This window comes from Crocuta crocuta, unplaced genomic scaffold (genome assembly GCF_008692635.1).
Source record: "Crocuta crocuta isolate KB4526 unplaced genomic scaffold, BGI_CrCroc_1.0 scaffold694, whole genome shotgun sequence".
In the NCBI taxonomy this organism is placed as follows: domain Eukaryota; kingdom Metazoa; phylum Chordata; class Mammalia; order Carnivora; family Hyaenidae; genus Crocuta; species Crocuta crocuta.
Window position 1 is genome coordinate 906,561 of NW_027527933.1, and position 27,445 is coordinate 934,005.

General features: G+C 38.4%; 2 protein-coding genes across 2 annotated transcripts in view; one reads left to right on the top strand and one right to left on the bottom strand.

The window, feature by feature from the left end:
* Positions 1–6,460: 6,460 nt before the first annotated feature.
* On the bottom strand, positions 6,461–23,128 carry LOC144221412 (uncharacterized). Its single transcript, XM_077751857.1, has 5 exons — positions 23,039–23,128; positions 21,903–21,961; positions 15,353–15,479; positions 14,977–15,072; positions 6,461–10,982 (listed from the first exon to the last, which is right to left on the bottom strand). Exons 2-5 carry the CDS (start codon positions 21,915–21,917, stop codon positions 8,746–8,748), a joined length of 2,475 nt encoding a protein of 824 aa, XP_077607983.1. The 5' UTR covers positions 21,918–21,961; positions 23,039–23,128; the 3' UTR covers positions 6,461–8,745.
* Positions 23,129–23,177: 49 nt separating this feature from the next.
* The window catches only part of ZNF25 (zinc finger protein 25), a 37,484-nt gene continuing 33,216 nt past the window's right edge, over positions 23,178–27,445 (top strand). Inside the window, exon 1 of the mRNA XM_077751871.1 lies at positions 23,178–23,228. The gene's annotated coding sequence lies outside the window, so the exon portion shown is untranslated. The remainder of the gene's footprint in view (positions 23,229–27,445) is intronic.

Below are 27,445 nucleotides of genomic sequence, written 5' to 3' on the forward strand. Positions count from 1 at the left end.
TGCTCACGCTGTCTCTCTCTCTCTCTCCTAGAAATAAATAAAACATTAAAAATAAATAAATAAATAAAGTCAACTATACTTTAGAAAAAAAATAAATAAAATACTATTTAATAGATTCCATCAATACAATAAAAGAATACTTATAAAAATAGTATCTGACACAATCAGCGATTCTCTCAGGAAATAAAAACCCAGGGGACAGAGGCGGGACCAAGCAAGCTAGTTCTTCAAAATCATGAAAGCAATAAACGTAAATAGATAAATCAGAAAATCGACAGTCCAAAAGAAAATTTCTCAAAAGAAAAAAATAAAACTTCTCTATTTGTCTACACAAACATATTCCTTCCTCTGTGACATTAATATTACTTGAAGAAATGGAAACCGTTCCTTTCATTGAAAGACCCAATATTCTGTGGCAACATTCCACTAAGAATCTCAACAAATATTTGTACAGACTTTTTTCTCTTTTGTTTTTATATACTTTAATTGGTATTTTACAAAAGCATTCTCCGGGGGTGCCTAGGTGGCTCAGGGGATTGAGCACCGGGCTTCTGCTCAAATCATGATCTCACGATTGTGTGTTCAAGCTCCATGTCAGGCTCTGTGCTAACAGCTCAAAGCCTGAAGCCTGCTTCAGATTCTGTCTCCCTCTCTCTCTCCCTCCCTCACTCGTGTACACACGCGCTCGCTCTCTCTCAAAAATAAACGTTAAAATTTTTTAAAAAATGAAAACAGGACACTGAAGAGATATATGCACTCCCATGTTACTGCATTATTATTCACAATAGCCAAGATATGTAAACAAGGTGTCAACAGATGAATGGGTAAAGAAGGTGTGTGGCAGATATAAAAAACACAGTACTACTCAGCCATGAGAAAGAAGAAAATCTTGTCTATTTGAAACTCTATGAAGGGATGTTGAAGGTATTATGAGAGTGAAATAAGCCAGAAAGGGAAAGACAAATACTGTATGGTATCAGTTATATATGGAATCTAACAAAGATTATCTCACAAAAACAGATCGTGTAATGATGGTCACCGAGTGCTGGAGGTTCAGGGAGCAGGAGAGATGTTAAGGGTACTAACTTAGCAGCTAGTAGATGTGTAACTCCGGAGATCTAATGCACAGTGTGGTGATTATGGACAATAATCCTGTGTCATAAACTTTGAAGGTGCTGAGACTGTGTCTCAATAGTTTCCATTACAAAAAAAGTAATGATGATGATGTGATGTGATAGAAGTGTTAACTAAACCCAAGGTGGTAATCACATTGCAATATATAAATGTATCAAATCAACATGCTGTACACCTTAAACTTACACAATGTTAACATGTCAGTTATATCTCAATAAAAATGTACCCATTTATCCTAAAGAAGTGAAAAATTCATACTCCTCATAATTCAAAATTAGCTCTTTAGAGGTGTTTTAATTTCCTGCTGCTGCTGCTGCAGCAAATTACTGCATATGTTAAACACACAAACTGAATATGTTACGTTATCAGAATTCAGAAGTCCAAAATGGTGTTACATGGCTAGAATCAAGGTCTTAGGCCTGCATTCCTTGTGGATGTTCTATGAGAGGGAGAATCCACTTCTTTGCCTTTACTGTTTCTAAATGCTGTCCTTACTTTGTCATCCTGCATCACTGCAACCTCTGCCTATGTTATTAGATTTTTTCTCCTGCCCCCGTTTCCTTTTAAGAATTCTTGTGATTAAAATAGAGCCCACTTGGATAATTCAAGACAGTCTCCTCATCTCAAGATCCTTCACCAAAACACATATGCCAAGTCTCCTTTGCCAGGTAAGGTAATATTCTCAGATTCTAAGGGTTAGGATGTGCACCTATTTGGGGGCCACTATTCTGCCACAACAGGATAACTGCAAAGAAGGATGGATGCATTTTTCAAAGACATTAATCTAGAAGCATTAAAAAGGCACTTGTATTTTAATATTTTTTTCATTTTCTCAACATTTCATGTATATTATGCAAAGTATCTTCCTCTACATTATTATTTGCAGAATGGTGGGGGATTCACATTCTACGTGTCATGTTCACATCAAAATTCTACTCTAGAGGTTTTTTTCTATTAGAATGGTATTAAAGGTTTGAAACTACAATGATTCATTAGATCATCCGAAAAGATTCCAAGGCATAGAAAATGAGTTTATACTTGATTTGTTAAGTTCTTGAAACAGGTGAAGTTGCCTTCTTCCAGGTAAAGGGGCACCATTACACAGCATTCATGAAAACAGCTAAAGTTTTCAGGGCTAAGTACTGCAAATGGCAGAGCAGCCCAGACAGGAAGCTGGAGAGATGATAAGCATGTGTTTGAGGGAACTGCCCAAGGCCTAGGAACGAACCGACCAGAAGGATTAAAGGCAACAGTGCCCCATATTCAGAAACANCACACACACACGTATGTATATATGTGTGTGTATATATGTATGTATATAATCCCCATGTATTATAGACTACAGGTCCATTGTGCGAGCTCTCAGTTCACTTAGCATTCCCAAGGTCCCCAGGATGTGCTGGGATGGATATGGGACCAGAATTTGCTAAATGGGCATTATCTTTCTGTAATCTCTGGCTGTCTCTGTAGAGCCCTTAGAACCCCGCATAACTGAAGTTTTTGGGACATACCTGCACTGTCCTACCATGCTGTGTCCCCAGTGGCATTTGAGTTTATACAAAATACAATCTGAGTTTCTAGGGAGCTGAGCATCCTTAGAGAGTCAGATTTTGGCACCCTGGATAAAGTTTCTATGCAAGTGAATCATTCTCATGGACCTAAGTCCCAGTCCAATGAACAAAAATTTGACCTGTAAGATAACACTCTCTTACCTGAGTTCCCTCTCCAGAGCTAAAGAGTGGTGAAAAGTCCAAAAATGAGCATGTTTTATATTTCTGATCAGAATTTGTTATTCATCTCCCCAAAAGTGGGCAAACATTGTACTTGCTTTTAAGCAATCTCAGCACAAAGAGCTAGGAAATACATGTATGGAGGACACACACATACACGTGTACATTTGCATATACACGTGCATGTGTCTACACACATATGTAGACATATGCACTTATAAATATTTCTATGTCTATCAATGTATGTATATTTTTAAAATGATCAACTCCTACCAATACTTCCAATTCTGATTCAACACCTCAGGGTTCTGTTTAGTCTTCTGCCTTTCTATATTTGTAAATACTTTCAACAGGGAGAAATTTGGCTGTCAGTTTCAATACATTTCATCTTTCCTTCAATGTATTCAATCTCCACCCATGCCAACCATCTTCTCTATCTATAATCTCCTTAACCCCCACCGCCCCAGTGTCCTGTGTCTCCATAATGGGAGCAGCCACACTGTTCTGTTCCTCTTCACTTCCCCTCACTGCACTGGGACTGCTGTCCCTGTGCTGGGAAGGGGAGGAAATAAAAAAGGAATAGTTGTAATTTTAAAATATATACATATATTCCAGTATTATTTGTAAAATAAATTAATAAAAATGAAATAACGTTATAGATTGAATGTTTATGCCCCATATCACCTTCTCTCCAAAAAAATCATATGTGGGGAACTAATCCTAATGCCATATTTGGAAGTGGGGCCTTTGGGGGATGATTAGGTCATTGGAGCAGAGCCCTCATGAATGGGATTAGCGGCCTTAGAAAAGACACTCCAGAAAGATCCCTCACCACGTCTGCCATGTGAGGACACAGGGAGAAAACGGGAATTCTATGAACCAGGAAGCAGGCCCTTACCAGACACAAAAATCTGCCAGTGCCGTGATCTTACATTTCTGGCTTCCAGAAGCGTGAGAAATAAGTATCTGCTGTTTATAAGCCACCTAGTCTGTGGACTTTGTTAACAGTCTGAATTAACTAAGATGTACAATTAGACAACATGGTCTACAGGGTCTACAGTTTTCGGGTCACAATAGGGATGCTACAAGGTTTCTACCCTTAGCTCCTACATTCCACATGACATTGAAAGAATGTTGTTTCCTGCCTAATCCACGTTATCATAATTACTATAGCCATTCACTCACACTCCCCTGGCTTACTAAGAGTTAAATTTGAAAACTTACAGCACAGGGCCTGATACTTAGTAAATGTTTAACAACATGCATTTAGTATAATTATATAGAAGGCACAGAGAGGGGAAGTTAACCTAAGGTAACCCAGCCACTCCTTCCTCCCTGTCACAGGACATCCACAATGCCTCTTCCTCCCCATTCAACGGCTAGTGTCAGCCTAAGAATAAAACGCCTGAGCTGAGAGATTATCAACTGAGTAAACATGGTTACCAGTTACAGCTGCCAATGCCCTCCAATTACCTTTATTGTTTCAAAGAATGTGACCCAATGACCCATGTATGAATTATAAGCACATAGAATCAGCTCATAGTCCTGTCTCTTCTGCCCTGAACACATGGGCTTCCTCTAGAGAAGATTCTTAGAAGCAGTTCAATTTTTAACCAAGTCTATGTTTTAACTTGAAGCTTAACATTATTAACTAAGTTAAAGAAGTGAAGAGTAGGTGATTATTACTTATCAAGTACAAACTACATTAGTCTTTGGAAATAATTTTAAACTCAGAAAACATTTGCAAGAATAGTGCAAATAACTTTATTCTCTGAATTATATAGAGTAGGTTGTCAGCATATTCTAGCACCTCCACATAGTTTAGTAACAAGACTACATAATCACATTTCAATCATCAAAATCAGGTAACTAACACTAATACTTACCATCTTATCCTCAGACTCCATTCAAGTGACACCCATTTTCTAAAAAATTTCCTTTACAGGAAAATTATTTAATCCAGGATCCTGCATTGTAATTTTGTATTTCTTCAGTCTCCTTCAACCTGGAACACTTTCTCAGTTTTCTTGACTTGCATGATCATGAAATGTCTGAAGACCACAAGTCATTTAGTAAAAAAAAAAAGTTTTTTACTGTTTGAGAGAGACAGAGTGTGAGCAGGGGAGGGGCAGAGAGAGAGGGAGACACAGAATCCGAAGCAGGCTCCAGGCTCTAAACTGTCAGCACAGAGCCCAACATGGGGCTGAAACTCACAAACCGTGAGATCATGACCTGAACCAAAGTCAGACATTTAATCGATTAAGCAACCAGGCGCCCCTCAAGTTATTTATTTTAGAGAGTGCGCCTCAACATGGGTTTGATGTTCCCCTCTGCTTTGACTCAGGTTATGCGTTTTTGGTTGCATTCAACTGCATCCTATTAGTTGGTACACAAATTAAATACTATCGAAGGACACTAAATGTATTATTTATATTAACTTGAATCGCTTGACTAAGTTGGGTGAGTCGACTTCTTCCATTGTAACAACACTTAGGTTTTGCCAGCCATCATGCTTTGCCAATAGTAATATGCTGGAGGGCGGCTGCACGGGTGGAGGGAAGAGGAACATGCGTCTTCCCATCTGTTTCCTGTGGGCTTCCCCTCTATGTCTGGTGCTGTTAGCACCTTACCAATGCTTCTTCACCCGGTCAGGTGTAATGTCTTCTGAGGGCAGCCGCCGAATTCACTTTTACAGTGTTTCCCCATCGGAAGTATCAGTGTCAGGCAGCCAATATGGGTCCCAGACCCGCGGGGCCCCTCCTCTGGGCTCAGATACCCCCAACAGTGGAACAGGTTTCTTCAGAGATCTGCACTTCAGCTCTGAGGGATGCCTACTCTGTTCCCTTCATTTTATCAGCCTAGAGCTTGAAGCTGCTGCCTACAGTTTCTATCCTAGTGATACATTTGACTTTTATCTTTCCCTTTCAGGTTCCTGCTACATCTCATATCTCAGTATTCCCTGAGATATATATACCTCTATCTTCATATCTCAGTATTCCCTGTATACACTTTCAGACCCCTACATAACAACTGTACAAGTTAACAATTTCTTGCATTGTTTCTGTTGAAATCACTGCTGTGGTTTCTCTCTTCTGACAACCTTGATTATGTCTCACTGGAATTTATTTAATTTGTTTTTAAGAATTATTTTATTTTTTCAATCTTTATTTATCTTTGAGAGATGGAAAGACAGAGCACAGACACAAGGAGGGGCCGAGAGAGGAAGACACAGAATCAGAAGCAGGCTCCAGGCTCTGAGAGGTCAGCACAGGGCCCGATGCAGGGCTCAAACACACTAACCATGACCTGAGGGGAAGTCAGACGCTCAACCAACTGAGCCACCCAGGCGCCCCATGTCTCACTGGAATTTAATCTTGGGAAGATTAGAACTTGTTTTATTCATTGTTGTGCAATGCCTTCTACGTAGTGACTATGTATTACAGAAATCTTTTTACTTACTGTGGGTTGAGGATGGAGCTCGTCTGCATAAACACAAAGTGTCCAAAGTAGTATTGTTCATAACAATGAAAAATTAGAAACAAGATGCCTTTCAACAGAATGAAGTTATTTTAATAGAACAGCACATAAGATGCTAAAAAAAACAAAACTACATATATAAACATGGTCATAACTCAAAACCATTTTGCTGGTTTTAATAAACGAACAATGTGGAAGATGACAAAATGTTAGTAGAACCACTGAAATTCACAATGAGTTTTACATAGTGGCAGAAAGCAGAGTGAGCAGCTGTGAAATCTTCAGTGTAGGGTAGGAGGGTGGTGTCCTGTGGTTGGCCTATCTGGATTATGGACCAGCAGTAGGCAAGACAAGAACATGGACAAGAATGCAGGGCCTAGAAAAGCAACAGCCACACCAAAGGGTGTGTATACAAAAAAATGGGGTTTCAAAACAGTGAAGTAAGGGCGAATGAATGAACAAGTGAAAGATTCATTGGCTAGTCATTTGCAAAAAAAAAAAAAAAAAAAAAAGTTGGATTTTTAGTTCACTATATTTAACCAACAACAGAAAGATGTCAATAGATTATTCTGTTTAATCTAAACACATTTGTTTCATATGTGAAACACATTTGCTTCAGGTTTAAAGACAAACCTGACAAAATACAACGTTCTAAAAAGAATCTTCTTGTATCAACTCAAGAAGCAAAAAAACACTGCATACCATGTAATGACTATTTTATTTCTAATGTTCAAGTCCTAAACATAACTGCCTTTGGCTCTAATAACAAAAAACCTCAACCCAAACTATTCATTATCTGTGAGGTAGATCAGGAAATTGAAGCAGAAAGATGAAATCACTACATAGGTCACTCAAATAATAAGCGACAGGCATAGAACAGCTTATCTGTGGAAATCATGCAAATTCTAGGGGGGGAATGGGGCATTCTACCACAACAAATACAAATGCAGAGAGTTCTTTGCTCACATAATTCTGCACTTTGCAGTTAAGCTTACATAAACATACTCTTTAGACGTAACACAAAAATGGGGGGAATGTCTTCAGTGGGCCTTGCTTTCAATCTGTACAGTGTAAGAAGTACTAACGTTCAAGACCACTTTTGAAAATTAACTCATATGTGTATCATAAACAACTGTTCTGAATCGTTGCATATTTCAAATGAATCTTGATTTTATTAAATGTTATTTGGGTGATTTACTAAAAGGATAGTTTCTTCACAAGGTCTATGTGGAGTTATCTACGCCACCAAAAAGTAACAAACACATATGACACATGGTATTTCATGCATTCGGTGCTTTTTAAAAATACATGTATGTTGTGTAAATATGTGATAGGACAATAGTATGTAGTGTCAGAAATTCTAGCATGTGTTACAAAAGTTACTTAGGTAAGGGTGCACCATTCCTACTGTAACTATTTTGAGTCTGAAACAAAAATCAAGGATACAGAAAATAGTTGTGAAGGAGCACTGTCACGTGTGTAAGCCTGACCTAGCACAGAGGCTACTCATATACACTTAATGCTGCTGCTCTGAGAACTCAACTCACTTGCACCTTTCTCAAAGTGATGTGTTTCTTGCTGAGCAAGACCGTTAAATAAACATTGTTTTATATTATTTGCAAACTATTTATTAATGCACCCAAAACATCGCTTCTAGAATAAGATCATTTCTAGATGAGGACGTTTTCCTCATTTCCTAAGCTGACAATTTTTTTTTGTTATGTATTCTGATATATAAATCTTGAAACATTTTTCATGTTGTTACTTTATTCTACTCTCAATTATCTGCTGGTCAATCAGATGTAGCTTCTTTGTGAAAATTTCACTGCCTTCATTTTTGGGGTTTCCACTGTAACTTTCTGATTTACAAAATGTTTGGCTTGTTGACGAAGGTTTATTAAAATGCAGGATATTGAGAGTGGTTTCTCCCTAAATGAATTCTCTGACATACAGGGTTTATCATACCTTCATTAGATTCACAGGGTAATGGGATAAGGCATGGCTAGGATATACAATGGCAACAGAAAGCCCTAAACATATAATGGCTAAAAAGAAAAAAAAAAAAACCACGAAATTTATTTCTTGTTTATGATAAGACTTATAAAATGATGTTAGAGAAGGCAGAATTCTGCCCAGGAGTTATGAATCTAATCTCTAATGACTAGCTCCTAAATTGTCCTGAGGATATCTCCATTACACTTTGATAAGGAAAGAAAAATGGAAGTAGGAAAAATTTCAAATGAGGTCTTTTACAGGCTTGGAATTTGTGCCCACATTTTGAGTGCAGGTCATATAGTCTCATGTGCATGGAAAGAAGGCTAGCGAATCTGCACTAGTTGTGTAACCGTAAAAAAAAAAGAGAAATGGGTATTGGGGGAAACAGCGTATTTCTGCTATAGGGCTCCTACCCTATGTGAATTCCTTGATGATGTGTAAGGGCTGATTTCCGGCCGAAAGTTTTTCCACATTCACATTTATAAGGCTTCTCTCCTGAGTGAGTTCTCAGATGGGTAGTAAGGGTAGATTTATGACGGAAACTCTTCCCACATTCATTACATTCATAGGGTTTTTCCCCTGTGTGAGTTCTCTGATGATTAGTAAGAGTCGACTTTGTAAGAAAAGATTTCTCACATTCAATACACTGAAAGGGTTTCTCTCCTGTGTGAGTTCTCCGATGTACGTTAAAAGCTGACAGATGACGGTAAGTTTTCCCACATATAATACAATGAAAAGGTCTATCTCCCGTGTGAGTTCTCAGATGTTGAGTGAGGGCTGACCTCTGGCAGAAAGTTCTACTACACTCACTGCATTCATAGGGTTTTTCCCCTGTGTGAGTTCTCTCATGTCGAGTGAGGGATGACTTCTCGTAAAAGGATTTTGCACATTCGTTACATTTGTAAGGTTTCTCTCCTGTGTGAATTCTCTGATGTGCATTGACATCTGACTGTCGATAGAAAGTTTTACCACATTCCTTACACTGAAAGGGCTTCTCTCCTGTGTGAGTTCTCTGATGTACATTAACTTCTGACTGCCGATAGAAGGTTTTACCACATTCATTACACTGAAAGCGCTTCTCTCCTGTGTGAGTTCTCTGATGCACGTTAACGTCTGCCTGCCGATAGAAAGTTTTACCACATTGATTACATTGAAAGGGTTTCTCTCCTGTGTGAATTCTCTGATGTGCATTAACATCCGACTGCCGATAGAAAGTTTTTCCACATTCATTACACTGAAAGCGTTTCTCTCCCGTATGAGTTCTCTGATGAACATTAACATCTGCCTGCCGATGGAAAGTTTTACCACATTGATTACATTGAAAGGGTTTCTCTCCTGTGTGAGTTCTCTGATGTGCATGAACGTCTGACTGCCAATAGAAAGTTTTGCCACATTGATTACACTGAAAGCGTTTCTCTCCTGTGTGAATTCGTTGATGTGCATTAACATCTGACTGCCGATAGAAAGTTTTACCACATTTGTTACATTGAAAGGGTTTCTCTCCTGTGTGAGTTCTCTGATGTAGCTTAATGTCTGATTGCCAATGGAAAGTTTTACCACATTCATTACATCGAAAGCGTTTCTCTCCTGTGTGAACCCTCTGACCTACCTTTATGTCTCCCTGCCAACAGAAAGTTTTACTGCCTTCAATATACTGAAAGTGTTTCTCTCCTGTATGAGTTCTCTGATGTTGAGTGAAGGCGGACTTCTCACAGAAAGTTTTCCCACATTCATTACATTCATGGGGCCTCTCCCTTGTATATGTTCTCTCATGTCGAGTGAGAGACGACTTCTTGTAAAAGGACTTCCCACATTCACTACATTTATGAAATTTCTCCCCTGTATGTGTTCTCTGATGGTCTGTGACGGTTGATTTGTGACTGGTCTTCCTACGTGAATTAAGTTGGTAGGGTTTCTCTCCTGTGTGTGTTCTCTGATGCACTGTAAGGTTTGACTTGTAGTTGAAAGTTTGCCCACATTCATTACATTTGAATAGACATTCACCTCTCTGACTTTTCTGGACTTGAGTGAAGTGTAACATCCTACTGAAATTATTTTCAATTTGATTGCTTCTGTATTGTTTTATTTCCACACAGACCCCATGACATTTCAAGAGAGATGATTTCTCACAGGTTTCCCCACCATGTTCCTTATGTTCACAGAGTTTCTTTCTTGTGTCATTTTGCCTGTGTGGAATTATTATGGTCTTTTCTCCTAAGGATTTTCCACCATCATTATATTTTAAAGTCTCCTCTGAAGTCTGAGTATTTAGGTGCTGAATAATATCATTCTTATGACCAAAGTCTTTCTCATTTTGATTATTTTCATTAGAAGTCTCTTGAGTATGAGGTTTTTCCTGCTTAATATCAAGTAATTTCTCATACACATTTAAAATGTCATGCTTTTTTCTTAAAGAGTTCCTATTATTAGCAATTGATAATAAAATATTTTTCAAACTCACTCCATGTAAGTTGTAGTTACAGGTCATTTTTCTTGAAGAGACAAAGTCTGTACTCATATTAGATGATTTTCTTAAAGCACGAACTTTTTCTGAGAACAGTGTTTTGTTCTCAAATGCAACTTGTGGCAAATATCTGTCTTGGTTTTCCTGGATTCTTTCTTTTAGGTAATGAGTTTTGTTGTCTTCTAGAAATGAAAATATTGAACAGACCATAAGATTTTACAGTTCAAGATGAATTGGATTAAGACACAAATGCGCTATTACATATTTGACTTCTGGTTTTGGTAGTCTCATAGGATCAAAGTGCCTTTTTCTCCCATCTAGTTTGAGAAAACTTATATAGAAAAAGGGAGAAAACCTATTAACACAAAGACGTAATTATTTGGCCCTTTATAAATAAAACAGTTAAAATAGAAATGAAGATATAAATTCAATAAGCAGCAAACAGAGGATGGTAGATTCTACAGGAGTGACAGATTCAGGTAGGAGAAAAATCACAGAAAATAAGATGGGTCCAATGAAGCTAATGAAAAGTAATTGGAGTGACAAAAAAAACCAGTAGACAAAGGTGTTCAGAGGGAAAGTATGAGACATTAAGGAGACCACAGAGTAGACCTCATACCCTCAAACCTATATTGGTTTAGTAACATCTAAACAAGTTTTCATCCTCCCAGTTGTATTTTCCTCCTACGCTTTAATAGCAAGGTGAATTTCTGAATGAGCCAATTGGCTGATGTTTAAGTAGAGTCACTAGACTGCATTCTAACTCTCCTCCCAATTATGATTCATAGGAATATCCACAACCAACAGCAAGTATAAAACAATGACAACACAAGTAACCTTGTGCCAATACAGATCAGATGTATCATCCTGTTCTGGCTTTGATGCCTTCATAGGCTCTACGAGAGCCACTCAGCAGGTGAACCTACCATGATGTGGGCGTGTATGTTCACTAACTTTTCCTTGAAACAGCACTGCCTGTGCCAAAATACTAATACTTAATTTTGCTTTACAGTTCACAGCTCACATTTCTACATTTCTATTTATTATCAAAATTTAAGGATATTTTTTCAACCAAATCCAAGAAAATGAATAATGTTTATGTTGATTTACTATTTAAAAAGTATTGTCCACATTTTCTACCCACTGTAACAAAGTCTATCCCAAGCTAAAACAAACAAACAAAAAACAACAACAACAAAAAACCCCACCACTGGCTTGAACCATGTACTACATGGAAAACTGTTCCAAGTCATCATTCAAGCAAACAAAATTTACACCAACTAAATTCACACCAGATTTTCTTTTTTGTTGTTGATGTTTATTCATTTTTGAGAGAAAGAGTGTGAGCGGGGGAGTGGGACAGATGATCCGAAGCAGGCTCTGAGCTGACAGAAGCAAGCCCGATGCAGGGCTTGAATTCATGAACCATGAGATCATGACCTGAGCCGAAGTTGTCAGCTTAACCGAATGAGCCATCCAGGTGCCCCTACACATCAGATTTTCCAGCTGCCATTCTACAGCTCCCCAGTCAATATCCTTTGCTCCAGTTTAGTCAGTTCTTTGTCTCATTTAATTACTCATTCGTGACTACAAGGTCAAAGTGTGTTCCCTCACTCAGAGCCAAGGCTAGGATATAGTCTATTCAGTATCTAGAAAGATGACAAAATAGCAATATTTTTCTAAAATTTCAAGAATTCCTTTTCAAATCTTTCTCCTTTCAAGATTTTCAAGATTTATATTTATTCTAAATCTAAATGTAGTTCCTACACAGACCAGCTGTTTTAACACAACACTGCTTTGTAACATACTGTATCTCACCTAATATAATCCACATACATTTAAGTTATAAACACATATCTGTGATCAACAAGTCACAATATAGTAAGAATATTTTTTTCTTAGTGGTTCATCACATAATGGTCCAGTTACAAACTACGGCTTATTAGATTTGAGAGAGTATGACAAATTTTTCTTAATTAAACACTGAATTTAAAATGTTTCATGTAATTTTATCCTCATTCTGCAATCCAGAGGATGGCAAACTTCCTTAAAAGGCAAAACAGTATACATGTTAGGCTTTGCAGGCCATACCTGTTTGTCACAACATCGAGTTCTGCTATTAGTACATGAAATCAGCCAAAGGCCATATGTAAACAAATGAGTATGACTGTGTTGCAAAAAAATTTTTTTATTTACAAAAACATGTGATAGGTCTGCAGACCATAATTTATACCACTGCTCATAAGAGGTGTTGTTGATTCTCTGATTTCCTTTGAACCCGAGTAATTTTATTTTATTTTAACATTTATTTATTACTGACAGAGAGAGACAGAGCATGAGCATGGGAGGGGCAGACAGAGGGGGGGAGACACAGAATCCAAAGCAGGCATCAGGCTCTGAACTGTCACCACAGACAGCTGACATGGGGCTCAAACTCACAAACTGCAAGATCATGACCAGAGCCGAAGTCAGACACTGAACCGACTGAGCCACTCAGGCACTCTGAATAATTTTAAATTAATAGACTTCAACAAGCTGTGTGTATCAGATTACCTGGAGAATGTTTTCAAACACAAATGTTTAGACTCTATGCCATTTTATACCTGATGAATCAGAATTATAGGTTCATGTATGTAATCAGAATGAGTTCCCTCATGATGTTTTCAGAACATGAAAATTTTCTTCTACTTGATTCAAATCAACATGTGTTTATCAAATGTCTATTTTAGGTTATATACCAAAGTAAGAGAGAGTAACATGATTGCCATTTTCTGTTATATCATTCATCAGCTGTGAAAAAAGATAGATATTTCAGGAAACAGTCTGCTTTTATTTCTTGTGCAAGACCCACTACATGCTGAGCACTGGGAGAAAGAAGAGATTACGTTCACTCAAACATTCAAGGTCTGTTTCTTGGAAGCAGATACACTTAACCTATATTATAAAGACATTCAACCTAATACGAGTAAAAATAATGTTTTATTTATATAGTAAACACTGTTCTGAGGACTTTTCATACATTAGTTCATTTAGTATTTACTCAGGCAAGCACACAATGAAGAGTGGTGTGACATGGGAATGATAATAGTATGCTTAAGTGATATTTGATGAGTGGATCAAATGGTGTTTAGCCTGAGCATAAGCAACATAAAATTAAATTGCAGCACCCAAATAAGGCCATAATGCAGTATGGCAAGTGTGGTCATTAGGCATAATGCATAAGGCAAGTTAATTTAAATTTCATTAAATAAGTAATAGAGGTGACATACATTTACCTTGTCAGGCTACTGAAAAAAAGAGATGTTCTAAGGCAAACAAAACCACCACCATCAACAACAAAAAAACCTCTCACCAACGACAATTAGGAACTGAAAGGAAGAAAGGTATGAGGGAATGTAGTTCTTACTAATATTGATGTAAAGTAAGAACATGAGACATATTAGAAGTTTACAAGGAAGAAATACAAATGCAAAAGAAAAAGAATTAGTTTGTCTTCTGGGCTTCATAGTTTTGTTACCAATTTCTGGCCTTATCAGACTATAACTGGGGAATGTCTTACTTCTACTTTGTAGGATTTACCGAAGGTTTCGTGTTAGCATTAAAAACTTCTACTCATTTGGAAATGTTTTTTAGGCACATAAGACTGTTTATGTCTTGTTCCCAATGTTTTTAGGTACAAACAAAAATATAATCTTATAAAATTAAAAAGGCTGTACTTTTGTTGCAGTAGTTAATCTGATAAATATGAATTTGTAATCCCATTAATTTAGTGCCATTTGTTCATATAACATCAAGTAGTACTCTACTACGTGTAGCAGTGAAAACATTATTTCCTTCCTACTCCTCAAGAACCAAGTTTTAGTAGATCTTAGTACCTAAGTTTTAGCTTTGTGCTAGCACACACAAAAAACCCTGTGTTACTTCACTTGCTGCATAAATGATATCCTTGGACCCCTAGCTTTGAATAATCAGAAAACCAGCTTACATTCTTTCTCAGGCATTATCCTTTTCTCTTCCAATATGATCATATGCATATCCTTTCTCTACTTGTAAAGTAGGAGCCACTAAGAGATTCTTGGAAAACATTTGAAATGTCTAACTCCTAAACTGACCACTAAGATTGTAATTTCCTCTGGCTTCCTCAGTAACCTTACCTCCCGGTACTCACTAACTCACCGGGGTAGTTCTGGTACAGAAATTCTTCCTCTACTGTCCATGGCTCTTCCCCTTCCTCCAGTTTGGAGATCACCTCTGGCTTGTTAGTGAGAAACCCTATAAAAGGAAAAATGACACAGAATTTGGGCAAGGCTGCATGGGCACAGTAATTCTAAAGGAGGGAGCAGGTAGAGTTTCTGGATCCAGACCATGATGAGGCTCATTTAAATCTTTCATGGCATGTGAGAATACAAATTCTTCCTTGTGCTCAAAGAGATTAACCGGCTCAGACTCCTGAAGCAAAAGTCTCAACTATATTAACCACAAAAGACCAAACATTTTGGTATCTAAGAAATAGAATGGATGCTATACAAAGTTTGATGAGCAAACTGCTTACCCACTGAGACAAAGTTGTGGTAGTTCTCCAGCATCACATCCCTGTACAGGGTCCTCTGTGCTGGGACCAGGCACTGCCACTCCTCCCGGGAGAAGTCCACAGTCACATCCCCAAATAACAGTGACCCCTGGAATAGCACATTTCTGTTCAGTCTGAAGTGGTCATAATTAGGGTGGCACAGGAAAGAAATATGGGAACTAATTCTTGCCGGGCTCACTGTTGAGTATTTCTTACAATACGCCTACTAAATATATTTCTTTGGGTTAGATTTTATACAAGACAAAAAAAAAAGAAAACAACATCATGCTTGTTCTACTTTATTAATATCCTATGCCTTGAAATGTTCTGGGTGTTGTAAATGCTAAAAATAATAAAACACTGTTCTTTTTCTCTAGAAAGTTAAATATTATACAAACATGACACGCTCCAAAACTGAAGATAAGGTGTTACTAGAATATATTAGAATATGTAAAAAGTACAGTGGAGTCAAAAAAGAAAAGAAAAATTAACTGTTTTGTGTCATGGCTTAGGCTTAGCTTAATTAAAGAGTTAAAGCTGTAGGGTTTGAAACATAATGGACAAATATTCTTTATGGTTACGAAGCAATATAGTATAAATAAAATACCGAAAGCATTAAAAACATAGGTTGACTTCAGCTTCTACCCCACGATATATAAAGTAATAAGAAAACCACTCATTCCTACAATGAAAATGAGCCAGACTAACTTCAAATTCACAACTTCCCCCCACCCCACCCCCTCCAACTTACAAGAGAGCCGCGGTCGCAAAGTACCCAAGTTCCCCAAATCTAGGAAGAGACTAAATCAAAATGTGTGTTTTTGCCTGAGTTGGACCACAGGTAAGAAGAACTCAACCAGAATAGGGGTCATACTTACTAATGGAGACTGAGTGTGAGCGGACACAGCAGTGTGAAACCCCTTCAGACCACAGACATTGAGACTTGCACCTTCTTACAGGCTTTTTCTCTGGGAACCCCACTGGAACTTACTCTCTCCCTGGCGGAAGGGCAGGATTATGCACTGAGTCGACAAGTACAGGTGGGGTGGGGGGTGGGGCAAGAGAACCAGGAAGACCACATTCCCACAGCACACAGGTCAGACCTAACACTGAGGCTGGATTTCAGAAAGAGGACACATTCTGCCGACTTCTCACCACCAAGCTAACAAGCTTGGAGTAAAACGTATCAATAGAATATTGCTGACAGATGGACAAGAGATAAATAAAAACATGCAAAGAGACTGTCTCTGAGACAGAAAGCAAAGAGAACTCTTAAAACTCAGAAATGAACAGACATAACTGTAAATAAACCAGTATCCTAAAACATAAGTTATCTCTAGAAACTTGAAGCCTGTGATGCCGTGGGAGTAATATCGGAAACAGTTAACTCACATGCTGCCTATACATTTCAAAAGCAAATTTATAAAGCATATGAAAAGAAACTAACAAGATACTACTAAGAGACAAAGTAACCATCAGAACCAGAGTTAGATATGACATAGATGTTGAAACTACCTAACAAGATTTTAATTATAACTAGTATGTTTAAGACTCTAATAGGACAGTTATATTATATGCAAAATCAAATGGATAATTTCACCAGAGAGAACTAACTGGAAATCTAGAAATAAAAATATACTAACAGATTAAAAAAATGCTTCAACGGGCCGATCAGCAGTTAACACCGTTAAGAAAAGAATAAACGAATCTGAAGACAGGTAAATAGAAATTACCTAAACAGAAACTGAAAGAGAAGATGGAAGAGATCAAAACATTAAAAAGCTGTGAAATATAATAAAATGCTCTGACATATGCATAATTGGGACCTGGGGGGCTGGGGACAAGAATAGGACCAAAAAACCACTTTAAGAAATAGTGTCTTAAAGATTATTTATTTTGAGAGAGAAAGTAATAGCATGAGTGGAAGATGGGGGGCAGAGAGAAGGGGAGACAGCATCTCAAGGAAGCTCTGCACCGTCAGCACGGAACCCAATGTGGGGCTCAAACTCATGGAACTGTGAGATCATGACCTGGGTTGAACCCAAGAGCTGGACATTTAATTGACTGGGCCACCCAGGTGCCCCAAAAAATAGTGTCTTAAAATTTCTCCCAATTAATGACAGTTAATAAACAAATCTAAGATCCAAGAAGCTCAAGAATACCAAGTAGCATAAATGCTTCCCCAAAGCATAAAGACACACAATATCTAAAGAGAGAGAGAAGAATGAGAATCCTGAGTGCAGTCAAGGGACAATGAAACACTACAAGACAAGGAATAAAGACACAATTTCACCAGGAGCCATAGAACAAAGCAAAGTGACATGCCTAATGAGTGAGAAGAAAATCATTGTTGTTGTAATCACAGCACAAAAGCAGCCATTTGAAAATCACCTGGGGGTATATCTGAAAATTCATGGACTAATTTTAGGATGTGTGCAGGAAGGGCAGGGATCTGCAGAAGCTTTCTCCAAAAACAAGGGAGCTAGAGGGCACTATTTTTCTTGTCCTCCCAGAGCCTGGCCAGATGCTTACACAAGCCAGTACAAACTCTCCATCTACCTTTCTATCACAATGTGCCCCACCCAGTGCTCCCCTAAAGACATGCACCATCAACCCACCCTGGAAGGTGCTCCTCCAAAACCGCTCCCAGCCCACCAACCTGGAGGGCAGCCTCAGTAGGGAAAGTTCCTCTCCAAAGTGACTCAAGCTCTGGGGAGGTGGGGAGCTAACCCCACACACCAAAACAGTATGATACTGCTGCAAATATACATGCATAGGTCAATGGAACAGAACTGTGAGCCCAGAGATAAACCTATATGTGTGCGTGCATGTGTGTATACATACATACATATATGTACATACAAATACTTCACCTATGACAATGGAGGCAAGAATACACAATAGGAAGACATTTGCTTCAATAAATGGTGCTGGGAAAATTGGGCAGCTATGTGCAAAAGAATGAAATTGGACCACTATAGACAAAAATAATCTCAAAAAAGACCCAAAAGTAAAACTTGAAACCATAAAACTCCGAAAAGAAAATATAGGCAATAATATCTCAGATATCAACTTTAGCAATACTTTTCTGGATCAATCTCCTCATGCAAGGGAAATAAAAGCAAAAATAAACAGGAATACATCAAACTGAAAAGCGTTTGCACAGTGAAGGAAACCATCAAGATGAAAAGGCAACCAAATGAATGGGAGAAAATATTTGCAAATGACATGTCTGATAAGGGGTTAATATCCAAAATATATAAAGCATTCATAAACATGTAAGAAAAACCCTAAATATGCCAATCAAAAAGTGGACAGAATGGTGAGAAAGTGTTGCTGCCACTATGTTTTTCATACTATGCAAAGCAATCTATAAGTTCTTCAAAAAATTAAAAATAGAAATACTATATAACCCAGTAATAGAATTACTCCCCCAAAGAAAAAACACTACTTCAAGAAGATATGTGCACCCCTGTGTTTATTTACAATAGCCAAGATATGGAAGCAACAGTAGTGTCTACTGATAAATGAATGGATAAAGATTCAGTATACATACACACTGGAATATTACTCAGCCACAAAAAAGAATCAGAGCTTGCATTTTTGTGACAACATGGTTGAACCTAGAGAGTATTATACTAAGTGAAATTGAACAGGGAAAGATAAATACCATATAATTTCATTTATGTTTGACTTACATGTAGAATCTAAAAAAAACAAGCAAACAACAGAAAAAAAGAAAGACTCATAACAACAACAAAAGAGAGAAACAGACCCATAAACATGGAAAACAAACCGGGGGGGTGGGGAACGGGTGAAGTTGGTGAAGGAGATTAGGAAGTACAAACTTACATTTATAACATAAATAAGGTGTGAGGATGAAAAGTACAGCTAAGGAATGTAGTCAACAATACTGTAATTCACTACGGGGATGAACATCACTGTCTTATACCTGAAACTTATTTAATATTTATTATACGTCAACAATACTTCAATTAAAAGTTTAAAAAATTTTTAAATTAAAAAAAACACAAAGTAACTGTCAACCAAGAATTCTATATTTAATGAAAAGATCTTCAAAAATGAAGAATACTTTCCCAGAAAAATAAAAATTTAAGGAATTCTTTACCAGCAGAACTCTTCTACAAGAAATGTCAAAGGAATATGTCATCAGTGAAACTTGAATCTATATATAATGATAAAAATGGAAATGGAATAAATAAGGGAAAATTTAAGTTAATTCCTCCCTCCACAATTTTTAAGTGCTCTAAACAAAGGTGGGAAAACTTTTCCTGTAATGACCTAGAAAGTAAACTAGACTGTATTGTGAAGGTAGACCCAGACAACACATCAAATAATGCTTGTGGCTGTGTTCCCTGGAAACTTAATTTGTGAAAGCAGGCAGGAAGCTGAATTTCACCCACGTGCTGTAGGCTGCTAATCCTTATTCTAAACATAACTGTCTAAAGCAAAAATAGCTGTATTGTATTATGTGTACATAGCGTATGTTTAAGTAAACAAAAATATGTTAAAGTAAAGTAAAAAATAACACAAAGCACAGGAAGGAAGACCTTGGAAATATACTATTGTATGGTCATTATACTATGCATCATGTGGTTTAATATTCAAAGGAAAGCTCTGATTAATTAAAAATGTGTGTTGTAAGTCCTTGGCTATTTTATTTTATTTTAATTTTTTAATTTCAGTTTATTGTCAAGTTGGTTTCCATATAGCACCAAGTGCTCATCCCAACAAGTCCTTGGCTATTTTAAAAGTTAAAAAAAGAGGTATAAATAATAAGTTAATAGTAAGGATAGAATGGAATAATAAAAAACACTCAACTAAAATTCAAGAAAAGAAAAAGACAAAGACAAATAAAGAACAGAATAGAAAAATAGCTAACAAAAATGGAAGATTTTAATATACCATGTTAATAATCGATTTTTAAATGTGGATGTTCTGATCATACCAGGTAAAGAGATTGTCAGATTGGATAAAAAAACAAAACAAAACAAAAACAAACAAAAACAAGATCAATTACATACTGTCTACAAGAAACTCAACTTTACCTATAAAAATACATACATTACAGATAAACGGAGAAAAACAATACAAACAATAATCCAAAGACACTGGAGTAGCTATGTTAATATCAGACAAAACAGACTATATGAGGTATTATCAAAGATAAATAGGCACATTACATTAATGATAAAGGTGCTCCTATGCACCTATCAAGGGAGCTTGATATATGAGGTAAAAACTGGTAAGACTGAAAGGAAAAACAGACAAAAATTAATATAGTTGGAGATTTCAATATTTCTCTCAGTGATTAATGGAAGAGGTCATTGGAAAGACTTCAGAAGACCTAAACAACACCATCATTTAACTAAATCTAAGTGACATTTACCAAACATGCCAACCCACAACTGTAGAATATACTTTGTTTTTAAGTGCAAATGGGAGAGTCACCAAAATAGACTGTTTCCTGGGCCATAAAACAAATCTCAAACAATTGACAAGGAAGGAAATCATACAGATTATGTTTGTTGGCCAAACTAGAAACCCGTAACAGAAACACCTGGGTATCTCCAGCTATTTGGGAATTAAACACAACTCTACATAACCCAGGGGTTGAATAAAAGCTTCAAAGAAAATAGAGAAACTTTACATGGAATCAAGATGAAAACACAACTTTTGAAAATTTGTGAGATGCAACTAAAGTAGTGCTTAGATTGAAATTTAAAATATTAAATGCTTTACTGGAAAAGAAGAAATGTTGCCAAGCAATAAGATCACATTCACTCGTGACTGTCACCAGAACAAACACAGGCAGGTGGTGGGAAAGAACCAAAATTGCATGCAATGGTGTAAGATGGAAACATAATGTACAGGAGTATTTTCCAGGTAATAGAATTTGAACTTCCTGCTGAAAAAAACAGCACAGGAAAATATAAACAAAAACCAAAACCATTCTCAAGAGTTACAGTAAATTGTTTATTCTGCCCATCCATGACTTCTCAAGATACTAGGAGGTTTTATCTTAAATTTGAGCAGAACATGACCAGCTCACTGTTTAGATCTGAGTATAATGCTCTCTTGATAATCTAAACCAGTTATGCTTTGGCAACATGTCCTCTCTTTCTACCATGTTCTCAGACTTCAATTTCAGGACAGTCTTTATGTTCCATTAAGAATTATTATGGCTTAATCTTATTTTCACTGCAGTACCTATAATAATGTTTGCTACTGCTATCCGAGATAAATGTAGAGTTCAGCATAGATAACTTCAAGCACTTGAAGGTCACTGCCACACCTCCTTAGCTCTGCTACTAACCTGCTACTCCCTATGCCCTCCAAACTTGACAGGTACCTATTTCTATGTTTACATTTTAATGGTTATACCTTATTCAGAGGATCTAATGTAAATAAAGTAGGAAATAATAATTTAAAAAACAGATGTTACGTGGAAACTAATTTGACAATAAACTATTTGTAAAAAAAAAAATAATAATACTAAAAAAAAACTCACCTGGGATTTGTTCATTTTCTGCTGTTCTTACAGAAGCATAGACACACGTGCAGACACAACTGAGAAATAACGAAAGAGAGAGGAGTCATAAATGATCTTGCCTCTCCTATAGCTTCTGGATTTACCTGCCTTCAAATACTCTGTACACCCGTGAATAAAATGCCTTCCTATGTTCTGTTGGCTCCTAAAAAGAGAATGGCCACATAGAGGTAGTACCAATTGAGGAAAATATCTAGTAACAGGCTCTCAAAAAAAATAAACAAAAATTAAAAAAAAAAAACAAAAGCCCCTGACTTGTAGTTGCCAATTTCGGAGGCATAAATACTCCTGCCACGGCCAATTTCAAACTACCAACATGATGTCACTGAACAGAGTTGGGAAGAAATGTGTAATGACATACCATTATATAGCATTTGTACCATACTGAAGATAAATAGCCTAGAAACTGAGATATGAGTAAAAGGAAGGAAATTAACTAGGAAGTGATGAGTTTTAAAAGTGATCATAACCATGAGGATCTTAAGCAGATAGGACTACTAAATGTAGTGCAGTACCTAGAAAGGAACCTAGAACAGAAAAAAAAAATTACAGAAAAACTGAGGAAATATGAGAAAATATGGGCTTTATTGGCTTGTTAATTGGGACAAATGTACCACACTAACATAAGATGTTAAAAACAGGGGAAATTAATGTGGGGTATGTAGAAAGTGTTGCTGGGTAAACTGGGGAGATCCTGGGCCATGGGTCCTCAACCCAGAGCCCATCCCAAAGATGTCGTCAAAGGTTCTTGGTCTCATCACAAGAAAGAACTCAAGGACAGACCCAACACAGTGGGAAAGTTTACTAAGGTGAAAGTGCGCTCTGAGAGAGGGAGAGAGTGTGCGTGTGAGCTGTGGCAGACAAGGCTTCCCTATCTAAATATTCATCCTATTCCTAAACAAAGGAAGCCATTTACCCTTGCTCAGAGGGTCAGGTTTTGGAAGTCACTCCCCATGATCCTCTTACTTTGTGCAACAACTCCACCTGATGTAGTTTCTATCTGTGACATACCAAGGAGCAAACTCTTGTTACCTGGGTTACAAATTTGGCAGTGCAAATGGGACTCTTGTCCTTCTGAGGTCCCGCCCTCTGCTTACCTGGTTCCCCACCGATGCAGCGGTGGGCAGCAGCTCATGCGGGCTCCCCCATCCACGCTGGGAACTGGGGGAGGAATCCTTGGAGGGGACGCTCCCTTCTTAGGGTCTGTGTCACTGGACTGGCACTGCCGACCCTTTGAAGGAACTGCGGCCGCCCTGAGCCTCTTGCTCTGAGAATCTCTCCACAGAGGTAGGTAAGTGGTACAGATCCTATGGTGTGACTAGAAGTGTATCTTCTTTGAGTTGTCTCACAAAGCCTGGCAGGCCGGCAGTCAGTTAAGCACAGGGCCTCTCCAGTAGACACTCTGGGGGATTGAATACTCGATTAGAGTCGGGTACAGACATTCCTGGGTGACACAGGACAACATGACCTGGCCAAGAGAAAGTGGCCCAACCGAGACTAGTCTAAAATCAGCCATGGTGAAGGGTATCTCCATCTTACCTGTTTGACCTGTTTAATGATTGTCGGGGACACCTGCACTACTGTTATTCCTCTTAAAAAGAGAAGTGTGCCTTGAGTTACTGAATCTCAGCCAGGTTCTCCCTGAGCCACTGTGCAAGTAAATCCTTTGGAGCCACCTGAATGCTGAGGGGGTGGAAGAGGATCCTGCTGCACCAGCCACTACTCTGTAAGGTACAACTACCCACACCGACTTGGACGCCTTAGCATTAACTTTCTCTCCTTGTGAACCTGTTTTTAAATCAACTGAATCTCATATATATTGTGGGTGAGGCTGCATGGCATTTGTGTCACCACGGTCCATCATAAATTACTTTGTGGAGGGTAAGAGGAAACCCTAAGAAAGAATCCCACGATACAGGAGGGACAAATTCTATTCTGAAGGAGAGGTCATTCGGCTGTAGCCTCCAGAAGTGGAAAGCATTCATTCAAATAGCCTCCCTTAACCCAAAAGCATAGGACTTTCTTCTGAGCTTATTTTGTAAAAGAGAAAAAATGGAAAGAGCTTTTGTATAGTCAGTGCTTTATGGCATTGTATCAAAATATGGGGTTCCAAATGAATTCTAAGATTTCTAAAATGAAGGTTGACTCTACAACCCTAAAAATTCTTCCTATACTCTCTGATGAAGAAGACCTGCTCCAAAAAACCTACACGGAATCTTTGCCCAGATTGCCATCTCCTCTGGCCTTACTGCTCTGGTACTCAGGTCTTGGCTCCCCCAGTTTCATAAGCACCAGCCTTTAAACCTTTACTAATGTCCCAAAGCCTTCCCTATGTCTCCTGTATCCCTTTATCCTCCTTTGCCAGATAGCACTACCAGATTAGGGACCAATTTTAAGCTAGGGATGGGAATGTTTCCAATGAGACAGATAGAGACTGACAGAGTCTAAAAGAGACAGGAGTCTCTATAATGAGCATGTCCCATCTTCTACCTCAGACCTGTATAACTGGAAGGCACACACTCAAGGGCTATGTGCTGACCTGATTTATAAATTTAATGCAGGATGTCTTTTCTATGAACAAACCAACCTAGGCAGATAGTCAAGCTTGGCTAACCACTGTCTTTTAACAACAGAAGAGAAGTTTGCTTTGTTAGCATAAGCCAGACAAGAAGCTGATAATCAGCCAGGATCAAGTTTTTGAAGACTGAACGAGGAAGCAGTGGTAAGAGCTGACCCTGAGTGGGAACACTACTCTCTTGATGGGAGAGAAAGTTTAGGACATTGTCAGGGCTTCTCTTAAAAGCTGTGAAGAAGATAAGCAGGTCTCCTATAAATAGGTCCCATTTAAGGGAGATTCAACAAGGGACAGATGAGAATCCATTAGCCTTTTCAGAAAGCTACAAAACTGCTTAAGATGAAATATGAACTGGGACCCTGAGGCTCAGGGTAGTCTAATGGTCCCTAATAACCTAGTTCATATCTCAAGCTGCTCCAGACATCCAAAGGAAACTCCAAAATTTGGCAATGAGTCTCAATACTAACCTGGCTCAGTTTCTAGAACTAGCTTTCAAGGTGTTCAATAGCAAGAATGTGGTGGGAAACGTGAAGACCAGAAAATGAAAAAGCAAGGTGCTCTTTTGGTGGTAGCTCTCCAGCCTACATGAGGAGAAGGAAAAACACCCCATGGGTGAGTGCTCCCAGGCCCCTCCATAGGCCTAAGAGACCAGAAATAAAGTTGGGGTCCAATCAAGGTGCACACTCTAAGCAGGAAGGGTCCTGGAAACAGGATTGCCCAGACTGCTCTCAGAAGGGAAGGAAGAAGCATAAAGCTGAATCATTTCAGTCGTCTCTCACTGAAGGTATGAGAGGGCTATGGGGCTCCCCAGTTGGTCTTGGACCATTAGATCCTCATCTCCCATGAGGAGCTCCAGATAACCTTACCAATAGGAGAGCCAGCTGAATTTTTACTTGATACTGGAGCTACTTTCTTTGTACTGAACACTCAGTAGGGTAGCCTTTCTAATTGTAATATGGAAGGAGTCTCAGGAAAAGAGATACCAAAGTTTCTGGAGGCTTTGACTTGTGAAATAGGATCCAAGATGTTAAAACACTGTTTTCTATATGTGCCAGAATGTCCCAGTCTTCTTTAAGGATGAGATATTTTAGCCAAAACAAGGGCCACACTAAGTTCAGAACAGGGCAAATTACAAATCCAACTCCCTAGATATCAAGGAACTGAATTCATGGCATTATTACAACATATGCCAGTATTTAAAAGAGAGGAAATCCTTTCCCCCAAAAAACCCTTATGCCAAGTAAACTAGAAAGTCTGGGTGTGAGGGCAGGTGGGGGCATGCATTAACACCCCATCTGAAAGAGTAAAATTGGGACAGATAGCTACCCCCAGATAAGGCAATGCCCTTTAAAACCAGATGCTATACAAGGGATCCTCTTAAAGCAGGCTCTTAAAACAGGGGTTGATTAAGCCATGTAGATCCCCAGATAACACCCCAATTTTATCTGTTAAAAAGCCGGAAGTGAGGAATACAGATTTGTTCAAGACCTCAGAGCTGGTAATGAAGCTGTTGGAGACATACACATGCTACAGTACCCAATTCCTATACTCTACTGACCAATTTACTGAGTAACAGCAATTATTACATTGTGTTAGGTCTAACGAATGCCTTTGCATTCCACTAGATCCTAAATTCCAAGAGCTATTTGCTTTTGAGTGGGAAGATCCTGGTTCCCATCAAACACAACAGTACTGCTGGACTGTTCACCTACCATCTTTGGGGAAATTTTGGGACGAGATTTAAGAGTTAAACATAGAAAAACAGCACTGTACTATAATACGTAGGTGATATTTCGATAGCTAGTGCCACCCAGAAAGTTTCTGACAAAAACAGTTGATCCATGTTAAATTTCCTGCCAGGCACGGTATATAGTCTCAAAGGAAAAGGCCCAAACTTCTAAGGAAACTGTAAAGTACCTGGGGTTTATTATTTCAAGATGACAGCAAAGACTCCCCAAAGAGAGAAAAATGGTAGTATGTGAGCTGGCCCCACCAAGAACCTGCAAGCAACTGCACGAGTCTTTGGGAATGGAGTGTGTGGATTCCTAATTTGGGGATGACTGCAAAACCTCGCAGTGATAAGCTTCGGGAATCTGAAACAGATGCATCTGCATGGGCTAAGTCCTTTGGCCAAGTCTTCAATAAACTTATAGCCCTGCTTAGGAAGGTTCCAGCCTTCACACTGCCAGATCTTAAGCCATTTGATTTGCAAGTGCATGAGAGGCAATCAATAACTGTAGGATCATTAACACAAATGCTGGGGCCCATAAAAAGAACAGTGGCATATTTTTGTAAGCAATTGGACATGATGGCCACAGGATGGCCCCCTTGCCTACATGTATCATGTAGCAGCCACATGTATCATGACAAAAGCAGAAAAACTATGAGCCAACCTATGGCTGTTTGGACCCCAAACCAGGTTTCTACTTTACTGGAAAGCAAGGGATATCAGTGGCTGTCCCAAAACAGGATGCTATGATATCAGGCCATGCTGAGATACCCGCCCCCCAGATACAACCGAGGCCACGCCACACCTTAAATCCAGCCACCCTACTCCCTGATGATGATTGTCTGTAAGTGTTTGATCGAGTTTACTCTAGCTGCAAAGATCTCACGAGTGAACCTCTCTAACCAGTGCATAAGAAATCACTTTTACAGAAAATGGACTAGGAAGGGCAGAATATGCAGTAGTGCCCTTAAATCCTCTTAGGGAAGCTAAAGGACTGGGCCCAAGCACCTCAGCCCAAATGGCAGCAGTAACCACACTAACCAGAGAATTTGAGTTGGGTAAAGACAAGGCGTTAACCATTTACACTGATTCTAAATATGCCTTCTCTGTAATTCATGCCCATGGAATCACATGGAGGGAAAGAGGACTACAGTGACCATGAAGAAATTCAACACGGCAAGGAAACGCACAGGCAGTTCA